The 12,382-nt window shown below is 38.6% G+C and overlaps 1 protein-coding gene across 2 annotated transcripts in view; it reads left to right on the forward strand.

Annotated features, from left to right (window-relative positions):
• Positions 1-12,382, forward strand: part of MPP7 (MAGUK p55 scaffold protein 7) — a 219,660-nt gene that overhangs the window by 146,651 nt on the left and 60,627 nt on the right. For both annotated transcript variants that reach the window (XM_065921254.1, XM_065921255.1), the window contains exons 6-8: positions 6,134-6,265; positions 9,297-9,378; positions 10,282-10,367. In XM_065921254.1, the coding sequence (XP_065777326.1) occupies positions 6,134-6,265; positions 9,297-9,378; positions 10,282-10,367 (300 nt within the window). The remainder of the gene's footprint in view (positions 1-6,133; positions 6,266-9,296; positions 9,379-10,281; positions 10,368-12,382) is intronic.

The raw sequence follows: 12,382 nt of genomic DNA on the forward strand, positions 1-12,382 counted from the left end.
GTTTCCAGAGAAAGCAGAATCATCAGTAAATAAAAGCACTTCCTAGGCATCATGTTGCCACATTAAAGGCAAATCAGCCTCTTTGAGTTGTCCTTCAGTGGCTCTTTTTTGATAAAAGTGAGGTGACATCATCTCTAGAACATGGTTTTATAATTTAGGAAGTCAGGGAAAATTTGGTAGATTCTTAAAAAGGCAATAAAATAAAAAGATTTGTTGTAATTTTTTAGCTTTCCAAAACATTCACTTACCAGAAATTACTCATTGCCCGGGCATGCAGAATGGACGAGACTTCATTAAAGCATACTGAAGGGAAAAGTTAAGCTTCCTTCTGGAGGAATAAATCAAGGTTACTCATCCTTATGAGTTAGACACTTAATTCTAAGGACCTGACAGATACTTAGAAGGTAGAATTGACTCCAGGGGGTCCAAGGCAGCAAGAGCTCAGAAGCCTGATGAGTTACAAAGCCCAGTGTTCCATTTCCTGCAGTCTTCTAAGCAACAGGTAAACCCATCAGTTGTGATTGGTGGCTATGGCATATGGAAACACAATTTCATTTAGGTATTGCCTTTTGAAAGGAAAATCTGTATAGTGAAGAATAAGTTAGTTAAAACAGAAGAGTGGAAAACAAAGTTACTTTTACTTGTCCAAAATAAAAATGTTGCTAACCAAAATTACTTATGCCGCAAAGCTGTTAAAAATTTTGAACTTGGTATCTGTAAATCTTAAAAGTTTTTTATTTTTGCAATCCAGATATGAAAATACAATGCTAAGGAGGAAAAATACATGACTGGTATTTTATCATTGCCTTTCAACCATCATGAATCTGTTAGTTGCTCATCGTGTCTGACTCTTTGTGACCCATGGACTGTAGCCCAGCAGGCTCCTCTGTCCATGGAATTCTCCAGGCAAGAATATTGGAATGGGTAGCCATTCCTTTCTCCAGGGGATTTTCCCGACACAGGGATCGAGCCTGGGTCTCCTGCATTGCCAGCAGATTCTTTACTGTCTGAGCCATCACAGAAGCCCCAGCCATCATATCTACTTTAAAATATGTTCAATTAGCATTCACGATTATTTTTACTATGTGCAAGATAGTTACCATAAATACACAGATAGTTGACAATTCTAGTGCACTTATTAGATCTGTGTTCCCATCTGCGATTACTCCTCTTGTCTGAAAGACTTCTTATAACATTTTTGGTAATGCAAGTCTGCTGGTGATGAATTCCTTCAGCTTCTGTGTACCTTTAAGAAGTTCACAATATTCCTTGCTTTGAAAAGGTGTTTTGCTAGGTATAGAATTTTAGGTTGACAGTAGTTTTCTTTGAGTATTTTAAAGATGATGCTTACATTGTTCCTGATGGGAAGTGAGGGTACATTTTAATCTTTTTTCTTTTGTATGTAATGTGTTTTTTTTTCTTTGACTGATTTTAAGATTTCCTTTTTCACTAGTTTTATGCAATTTGATGTTATTTCTTTTCTGTTTATTGTGCTTTGAAACATTTGGGCTTTTTTTATTTCCATCAAATTTGGAGTATTTTCTGTCATATTTCTTCAAGCTTTTTAAAGAACCTCTCCTGTCTTTGGAGATGCCAATTAGGTACATATAATACCACTGAAGTCCCACCAGCTCAATAATCATGTGTTCATGATTTTTTCATTATATTTTCTTTGTATTTCATTTTACATAGTTTTATTGCTTTGCCTACAAGTGTTAATCTCATTCAGTGTACTTTTTTTCATTCATTCATTCACTGTACCTTTTAATCTATAGAAGCTTGATTTGAATGTTTTTTGTATATCTCAAGTCTCATGTTCAGCCGTTCTAGCTTTTTGAACATTTAGAGTGCAATTATAACTGTTAATATTCTTCTCAGTGATCTGTCTGTAATTTCATGATTTAGTTCTGTATAATTTTAACATCTGTGTAATTTTTCAGGGTTTAGTTAATAGCTTTATATTTTTCATCATTGTGTTGTTTCTGCTTTCTTTACATGCCTGGTAATTTTTGACTGACAGTCGTTAGTTTTACTTCCTTTGATGCTGGCTATTTTTGTATATTTATAGATAATATTCTTGAGTTCACATCATGCAGTTAAGTAACCTGGAAACATTTTGATCCTTCAGAGGCTTGCTTTTAAGCTATGTTAGGTGAGATCTTAGCACTGTGTAATCTTGGGCTAATTATTTCCCACTATGAAAACGGTACCCTTCTACTAATTCTCCTCTGTGCCCTGCAAATCGTGAGAATTTTCCTTTTAACTTGTGGGAACAGGAGCTATTCCTGCCCTGTGCAAGCTGCAGGGATCGTTTCCTCTCATGCAGGGTTTCTCAGCCCCGGAACTGTTTAAGTTTGAGGACTAGATAATTATCTGGGGGTGGGGCGGGGATTGTTCAGTACGGTATCGGTTGCCTGGGAGCATCTCTGGCCTCTATGCACTAGATGGCAGTGTATGCGTGTGTGCTCAGTCATGTCTGACTCTTTGCACCCCCATGGACTGTAGCCCACCAGACTCCTCTGTCCACGGGATTTTCCAAGCAAGAATACTGAAGTGGATTGCTGTTTCTTCCTCCAAGGGATCTTCCTGACCGGGATAAAACCGACATCTCTCGCATCCACTGCATTGGCAGACAGATTCTTTACCACTGAGCCACCTGGGAAGCCAGATGGCGATGGCATCCTTTGAATCATGACAAACCAAAGATGTCCCCAGACAGCCCTCAGTCCCCAAGCACTCTCCTAATCCTTTCTGGCAGCTGTCCATACACAAGCCTTGGCTAAGGACTCAAGAAACTCTGTGTCTGTGTCACTCACTCTGCTCTCATCCCTTTGCTGAGAACTTTAACCCCTTGACCTCCCTCGATTCCCAGCTCTCTTGTCTCCACTAAGGAAGACTGCTGCATTCCCCCTGGGTTCCTTCTCCTCCAGCACAGCCAGGAACCTTGCTCTAGACAGTAAGCTGGGCAGTCTTAGGGCCCACAGTTATTTCCTGCCTCTCAGTGGTCACTGTCCTTCTCTTATTTCATGTCCAGTGTCTTAAAAAATCATTGCTTCATTATCTTTTTCTGAAAATTTTCTCTAATAGGTACCTGGTAACTTCACTTTGGTTTCCATCCTCATTCTTGAACACTACTTTTGCTAGATACACAATTCTGAGCTGACCATAAGTTTTTAATGTGTTTTTATCTTCTAGTTATATTGCTGCTTGATCACTCAGTTATCTTTTTTTTTTCTTTCTCATGATCTGTGTTTTTCTCTCTGATATTTTTAAAAACTACTTTCTGTTTCTGGCATTCTGTCTTTTCACTATGATGTGTGTAAGCATGGGTTAATTTTTACTCTTCCTGCTTCCTGAATCTTCAGAATGTGTTTCCAATCAACTGCCAGAAATCTGCAGCTATTATCTCTTCAGATATTTTGTCATCTTGATGCTGTTCATTCTATCCCTTTGAAAATTTTGTTGGGTACCACAAACCATAAAGGAAAAAGTATTATTGGGCTCATTAATTTGGATCCGTTTTTTTTTTTAATCAAAAAATGCTAATAAAAAAGTGAAAGGACAAGTTACCAAATGGGAGAATGAGAGAATGTATTTATGGCGCAAAGCCTTGGATCCAGAGTATTATAAAGGACTGTTACAAATCAAGAAGAGAAAGATAGATGGAATGGAAAAATGTGCAAGGATCTTGAACAAGCATTTCATAAAAGATATCATGAGTTATGAGAAAGATGAACTTCTAACCATTAGAAGATACCACTGTATATTCAGAATGGTCAGATTTAAACTAATACTGTAAACTGTTGGATCCTGAGACAGCTAGAACTTGCATAGCTGCTGGTGGGAGTGTTGCTGGAGCAACCTGTTTGTCCTATCTGCTTGTGTTTAATGACCCAGACATTACACCCTTAAATACACTTAACCCGAATTTGTGTATCTATGCATCAACAGATATGTGCATAATAGAATTGCTTTAATAGCCAAAAGTGAAAACAACCTCAGTGTCCCTCAGAGACATAATGGGTAAAGAAATCATGAAATATATACATGTTGGAGTGCTGCACAACAATGAAAACAGAATGACTACCAGTTACAGCATGGATGAGTCTCACTTACTAGCAGGAAAAAGAAACATCTGCTTATGATTCCATTTATGCAGTATTTAAATAGAGGTCACGGTGACTGGGAAGGAGCATACTTAGGGCCCCCTGGAGTTTTGTTAATGTTGTGTTTCTTGCTTGGGTGATATTTACAGGGACATAGACATTTTGAAGATTCACATTACAGTATGCTTATGAATTATTATAGTCAATAAGAAAGCTTATAGTCAATAAAGAAACCACTTCTTTGCCTTCTTAAGAGCTTCTGTTTCAGCAAATAGCAAATATATACATAAAAACATACTACTACTACTAAGTCGCTTCAGTCGTGTCCAACTCTGTGCAACCCCGTAGGCGACAGCCCACGAGGCTCCCTGGTCCCTGGGATTCTCCAGGCAAGAACACTGGAGTGGGTTGCCATTTCCTCCTCCAATGCATGAAAGTGAAAAGTGAAAGTGAAGACACTCAGTCGTGTTCAACTCTTGGCGACTCCATGGACTGCAGCCTACCAGGCTCCTCCGTCCATGGTATTTTCCAGGCCAGAGTGCTGGAGTGGGATGCCATCACCTTCTCCGACATAAAAACATAAATGTGGTTAAAAGTTATGAGCATGTATTAAAGCACAGGAGATGGTGCTATGAAATCAAGTAACCTGGGGGTCTGCTTTTACATCAGATGTTTTAGTCACTCCTCTAGAGAAAGAGGCCAGTTATATAAGCTGAGTGAGGACAGTGGAGGTAAGGTAAGGTTGGAGACAAATACAAGACTAGAAGGTGCTTCAGAGTTTGAGTTTGCTTTTCATCCCATGCTCTTCATTCATGGACTGTATAGTCAATGGGGTCACAAAGACTCAGACACGACTGAGCGACTTTCATTCATTCTTCATCCCAAAACCAGTGTAGATTTACAGGAGTTACTAGTAGACCAGTTACATGATTTACTCTAAGTTTCAAAACAGTCACTCTGGCTACACTGTGAGTCTTAGATTTGAAAATGAGCCAAACTTGAATGCAGCTGGACCAGTTGGGGCTCCAGGTAAAAATGCCCCAGATAAAAATGATGGCAGCGATGATCTAGACCAAGGATATGCCAACTTTTTCTGTAAAATGTGTGTGTGGCTTCTATTCAGTTTCACAATTGTAACATGACAGCCAACATAAGCCATACATCAATGAATGAGTGTGGCTGTGTTCCAACAAAGCTTCATTTACAAAATAGGTGGCATAATCGGCCAACCTCTGCCCTGGACTAGAGAGAAGATAATAAGTGTTAGCATACAAGTTAGAAGCAGATTTAACAGAATATGGGCTGGATGTTGGGAGTGTAGCTGAGAGGAGAGGTTTCAAGGATTTCTAAGATTCTGGCTGGAATAACTGATGGATCATACTGATTAGGAAACAAATCAGTTAAAAGTCTAGATCCAGTCACCCCAAATATACTGACGTGTCATGTTTTTCTAATCTTTGGTCTCTAGTGACAATGCAGTTGTTTTGAGAACTTTTACCACCGTAACAGTCATGACTGGAAATATTTTTTTTTTAAATACACATTAGTCACCTATTACACTAAACATGAAAAAGTGAGAATACCACAGAAGAATGAAAACTCAGTACTTTTTGTGTTTTCTGCTAATAGAAGGAAAGGAAAAAAAAATGCATGCGTAGTTTCCCCAGTCTCCTGCTGGCCCATTGATCATGTATTTATAGCTTCATTTTCTCCCTCCCTTCAAAAGTAACCACCCACCCCCGACACACACACCCCCTCTCCACTCCCCCAGCTGCCACCTTTCTAGGATGAACCAGAGAATACACAGCTTAGAAGGTGCCTTATGCTGATTCTTGTTGTCCATTAGTGACCATGGAGGGCTGCCTCTGCTGTTCTGCACCCCCTTGCCCAACTTGTAAGAGGTTCCTTTCCAAGTAGTTGCATTATTATCGTTGTTCTGCCACAATTAGAACATTGGCTTCATTTTCCTCATAGTTGGGTGTGTTTAGGGTTTTATACTGAACACTTTTCACCTTTGACTTTGATAGGCTCTGCTCTCTGTGCATGACACAGTGGCTCAGAAGAATTATGATCCTGTGTTGCCTCCTATGCCTGATGACATTGATGATGAGGAAGACTCAGTGAAAATCATCCGCCTGGTCAAAAATAGAGAGCCACTGGTGAGTTTTGGTCCATCTTTTATGCTCAGCTATGAGTGGATACCATGATAAAGACCAATCTGATGGGTGCATATTTTTCTTATCTTTAAAATATGCTTCCTCTGTGTCTTCAAACTCAGAAATAAATGGAGCATTCACATCTAAAGGAGATGATGGAGAAAAATTAAAACAGAGCCAAAGAAACTGGCATTCTTTTGGTTATAAATGGCAATCATTTTTAAAGTGTTAATGGTTGGCATTTATAAAAGATAACGTAACATGCACCAGCTGCAGCTGATTGAGATTAAAAAGTGCAACTGAAAATAATTGCTTATGGCTTTTCTAGAAAGCAGATTGATTTTAAAGTGATGAGAAATTAACCAGGAATCTGATAGTTCAAAATGTAAATGTAGCTATTTGTTTTAGCACCGGGATTTAGGCAGCTCTACATCATGCCCAGGGCCTGTGGTAGTGGGACAGTGCCTCCCACCCACCCCCAGTGGTGTTGAGTCCTATCTTCAGAGCCTCAAAAGGCAAAAGGAACTTTTTGTAATTAGATAAAGATCTTGACGTGGGGACCGTCTCTTGGATTATCAGGTGGGACCAAGGTAAACATAAGGGTTCTTATTAAAGTGAAAGAGGGAGGCAGAAAGGTTAGAGTTACAAAAAGAGATGTGATGATGAAGCAAGGGCTGAAGTGACGAGACCAGGAGCTAAGGGGTGCTTTTGTACAATGTCACATGGAATGTGCTCTTGTTTTATTGGGTTTTGGTCTTATTTTCATGCAAGTACATTGCACTAAGAATATTTCAAGGAAGTGTGCTAATAATGGTTTGGAAAGCAATATGGAAACAGAAAATCTTCAGGAATGTAGGGATCAAAACGAAGATTGTATTGTGCTATTAATAGTATCATGTAGAAAGTGAGACACCATTTCTCAGGTCCATGTTTTCCCTCCAAGGATCAGGAGACTCAGCAGATAGCCAGCATTTCCATTCCAGGGTCCTATCTATCTTGATGTATAAATATATTTCAGGGCCTTTAACAAGTCCTTTAAGTGTTTCCTATCTCTGCACATTCTGGAAGTGATCCCTCCAGCTGTGACTTTAAAAACTACTTATGTGCTGGTGACTCCCAGGTCACATTTCTCTTACAGATCTTTCTTCTAATCTTTAAGTTTGTATGTCTGTCATTCTGCCCAGTGTCTCCATTTGGATGTCTGGTAGGCATCTCAGTCTTCACATGTCCAAGAGTCAGCCGATCTTTGTCCCCGAATCTGTTCCACCCTGTGGTTCCCCAGTGGACAGTCTCATCTTTCCAGTTACTCAGCCAAAAGCCATAGCATCGACATCCCACAGATACTGTGTCTCAAGGGACCCAGCTGCAAGTCTTCCCACAGCCTTAGATGCCCTGGAATCTATTCACCACTCGATGTAGGGACCTGGCAGGCACAGTCAAAGAAGGAAGAACTGATAATCTGCATCTGCAAAAGTAATATATTTATAACCTTATGAATACAGGGTTGCAGAAGGATTCAGAAGATTAGTAGTCTTGAATGATAAGGTTAGAAACAGCAATTCTGATCAGTTTGCCTTAGATAAGTTCTGGCTTTGCTACATACTAGTTGTCTGATCTTAGACAAGTCATAACCATTTGTCGTGCAATTTTTCATCTATGAAAGATAGATGAGTAGTCTTAAATTAAACTCTGGGAGATGGTGGAGGACGAAGAAGCCTGGCATGCTGCAGCCCATGGGGTCGCAAAGAGTCGTACACGCCTTAGCAACTGAACAACAACAAACAATTTTAGATCACTAGACCCTTCTGATCATTGGGCATACTTTAGTCAGTTTGAGACACATTCTTAAAGAAAGTAAAAGTTGATCTAACTACACTAGTTAGTTGTAGTAAGAAGATTACATTTCCGGTCATCTTGGCTACAAGCTACCTGCAGAAAATACCAGAAATTGGAGAGCCTAAGGTTTATAACCATGGAGAGGTACTCATTCAAGTCTTCAGCCTTGAGGACATGTGTAGGTGATTAAAAATGCCACAAAATCATCCTAGCATGGAATTATTTAATTTTTTGCTGTTATTAGGTATGTATTTGATAGCTATCACATATAAAATAAAAAGTCATATATAAAACGCTTATGAAAACAAAACTAGCAATCCTTTTATACTATCTATTGTGATGCTATAAATAAGTGTGTTCACTATCAAACTTCTTTTTGGGGGGGTGAACTTTGCCCCCACCCCCCACCTGCGTCTTTCCAGCTGTGTAATGTGACATAGATGGTTTGTCTAAACCACTGCCAGTTTCTTGGAAGAAAGTCATGAAGAGGCATTCAAAGTAACTATTTGTGCTTGCTATGCTGACAAAAAGTGTTCAGTTGATTTTCTTCTGAACACCCATAAATGAAGATTTTCTGGATTCTTTTTGAAATTATTTCCTAATCTCCTGCCAGAATGTTAGTTCCATTTGTGCTAAGTATAATCCTAGTACATAAAAACTAGGAGTAACAGATTTTTTTTTTTTCCTTTCCACTTTGTTTATTATCATCGCTGAGTTTGTTTACTGTAATACTGTGGTAGAAGGGTTGCTGAACTAAAGGTCAGGTGGTCTGGGTTTTAGTTTTCTAGTTTATTTTCTATTCACTTCACCTTCTTTATGTACATGACCTTCTTATGGGGCTTGGGACAAAGATAAAGTGAAATGAGGAGATACTGTCAAAGTGTAAAAACAAATAGTATTCAAATGTAAGGTTCATAATGGAAAGAAGATATTTGTATACTCCATAGTATTGAAGGGAATAAAGATTCAAAAATTTTTGGACTGTGCTGAAAACCTTAGATGGTATATACTGTAGAAGACTGTGTGTTTAGTGATGAGTATTTGTGAGATACCTGACATGATATCTGTTCCTTCTGCCTCCTTTTCATTTTTTTGTAGCTGTTTTTACATTTTCCAGATAAGGTCCTTATTTCTACCCTCTTTCTTACCACCCGGTATGTGCATTTATTCACAAATACTATTTTTTTTTTCTTTAAAGGGAGCCACTATTAAAAAGGATGAGCAGACTGGGGCCATCGTGGTGGCCAGGATCATGAGAGGAGGAGCTGCAGACAGAAGTGGTGAGAGAGAGTGTACACATGTTTGGCAGGTGTGGACGAGTCATGTGGGTTTTCTGTGTCACATTTCCGGTATATATCCGAGAGGATAGCAGGATTTAGACAGTACAACAAAACAGTAATAAGGTATTTTTCTCTATGTTCAAATGTGGTTATTGTTCAGTTGCTAAGTCATGTCTTGATTATTTGCGACCGCATGGACTACAGCATCCAGGCTTCCCTGTCCATCACCAACTCCTGGAGCTTGTTCAAACTGATGTCCATTGAGTCAGTGATGCCATCCAACTATCTCATCCTCTGTTGCCCCCTTCTCCTCTTGCCTTCAATCTTTCCCAGCATCAGGGTCTCTTTCAGTGAGTCATCTCTTTGCATCTGGTGGCCAAAGCATTGGAACTTCAGCTTCAGCCTTGGTCCTTCTAATGAATATTCAGGGTTGATTTCCTTTAGGATTAACTAGCTTGACCTCCTTGTTATCCAGGGGACTCTCAAGAGTCTCCTCCAGCATCATAGTTCAAATGAACCTATTTAAATAAATGATAAATTTCATATTGCTTTACAGTCTTCGCTTATATGGGTTTCCAGGGTTATAAGACTTATTTCAATGTTTCTGATTTCAAAAGTACTGCTAAAAGTGTGCACCCTTTACAAATACTATTTTGAAGATGAAAGTAATGTGCATTTTTAGAAAAAGACTGAGTTGCTGCTGCTGTTCCTTTGGCAGTGTAGTGAGGTTGTGGTCTTGGAGTCGTTCTCTGGGGGCTCAGCCTCCGAAACCTGAGAGGCATGAGGTATGTTGCCCTCACAGGCACTGGGGGACCACACGGAGCGTTCAGTGTGGACACAGTCACAAACCATGGTTTCTTTTGTAGGTAATGCTGCTGGTTTTCTGAATTTGCTTTTTCTCAGGTCTTATTCATGTTGGCGATGAACTTAGGGAAGTGAATGGGATACCGGTTGAGGATAAAAGGCCTGAGGAAATAATCCAGATCTTGGTAAGCTGAAAATTTATTTTAAAATTGCCATGAAAATGAAACTGAATCGCTGTGTTTCAGACTTGGTAATGAACACAGGATTTGGATTCGGCAATCCAGGATTTGGATCCTGACTCTATTAACTTAATCCCTGTATGTCCTTGGAAAATACCTTCATCTTTTTATTGCTTCCCTGTATTCATCTACAAAATGAGAATAAGAAGTGGTAAATCTCTCACTGGAGCGTTCGAAAATTCAACAAGCTCCTGTAGGTCAGGAGTTTGACAGGGCCTGTCCCAAATTAGGTCTTTAATACACATTGCCAGTGATACATTTATCTCTGGGGCCTATATCTTCCAGGTATATAAAGTAGTGAAACTAACTTAGATGTCTTAAGTCTAAAATGGAATGAAACTACTATAGGCCTTGGCAATATAAATTCTCAAATTCATTTTTTTATTTATGAGGACAAAATAAAGAGAGATTGTCCCTGTTACATATAAAAACATATTATTAACCTATCAAGAGTCTTGGTATCTCAAAACGGACCTCAGTATATATGAAAATTTAGTAAGTGATTAAGATAGCATTTTAAATGAGTGTAAAAGCAGTGAGATTGTTTCATAAATGGTATTGGATTAAGTGATTATTCAGTTAGAAAAATAGTCCTTATTGTACAACTCACACAAAACTAAATTCCCCCAAATTAAGTTTTTTAAAAAATCACTGTGCTCCATCATGTCTGACTCTTTGTGACCCCATGACCTATAGCCCACCTGGCTCCTCTGTCCAGGGAATTTTTCAGGTAAGAATACTACAGCAGATTGCCCTCTACTCCAGAGCAGTCTTCCCAACCCAGGGATTGAACCTGCATCTTGTGTTTCCTGCATTGGCAGGCAGGTTCTTTACTATTTTCTTTTTTTTTTTTTTTGCCACCTGAGAAGCCCCCATACTACACTTGGTCTTAGCCAAAAGGCCAAAAAAGAATTTCTAACCTTGATGTGAAATTCAAATAGATGTAATGACTAGAACTGAAAACTTTTTCTACAGGAAAAGATACTGTACATAAAATTCAAGAGACAAATGAGGTTATAGGCAAAATATTTTCAATTTATATGATTGAACGCTCATATTTTAATGTATATGAGAGTTCTTAACAATCATTAAGAAGAAAGCAGTTATAGAACACCAAAGCATATGTACAGACAAAAATGACCAAAAACATGATGTCTGAAAAATATTGGACTGGTGGTTATTTAAAAGCTTGATAATGCCTAGAGTTAGCCAGATTATAAGGAAATAATGTTTATATGCTTTTGTTGGTAGGATAAACTAATAGAATCTTTTGAGATGGCTATCTGAAACTATCCACTCTAAATTTGTATACTCTTTAATAAGAAATTCAACTGTTGACTTCCCTGGCAGTTCAGTGATTAAGACCCTGCACTTCCACTGCAGGGAGCATGCATTCAATCCATGGTCAGGAAACAAAGATCCCACATGCCATGCAGCACGCTCTCACACACATACACACACACAAACAGAAAAGTATTTACAAGAAATTCAACTGTTGCAAATTAACCCTAAAGGAAATAATTTGGCAAATGTGTATAAATAAGATAGTTTAAAATTATCTAGAAACTATTAAGAAGGTTGCACTGATTGAATAATTGTTTATCCAAGTGATGGATTATTGTGAAGTGGTCACACTGACTGATAGACCTTGTGATTTAGTAATAACAATAGTACTAGTGAGTGCTTACACTGATTTAGCCCTTAGTGATACTATAGTAAGGGCTCTACATAAATTAAAACACATGCACAAACTAGAAGAATGGGAAGGGATTATTGAGAAGACTTGCTTTCTTTCTACTTTCTTTCAATATTCTTAGTAAGATTAGTGAGTTACTTTTATCATAAGCAGTAGCAACAATATTATCATTTTGAAATCGCTCCTTTATGAAATTCTGATGTTTATGCTGTTAAACTCCCATTTTATGTGAGTGTCTGTGCTGCACTAGAGTTGCTTCCATATG

The sequence above is a fragment of the Muntiacus reevesi genome, chromosome 2 (assembly GCF_963930625.1).
Source record: "Muntiacus reevesi chromosome 2, mMunRee1.1, whole genome shotgun sequence".
Classification (NCBI taxonomy): domain Eukaryota; kingdom Metazoa; phylum Chordata; class Mammalia; order Artiodactyla; family Cervidae; genus Muntiacus; species Muntiacus reevesi.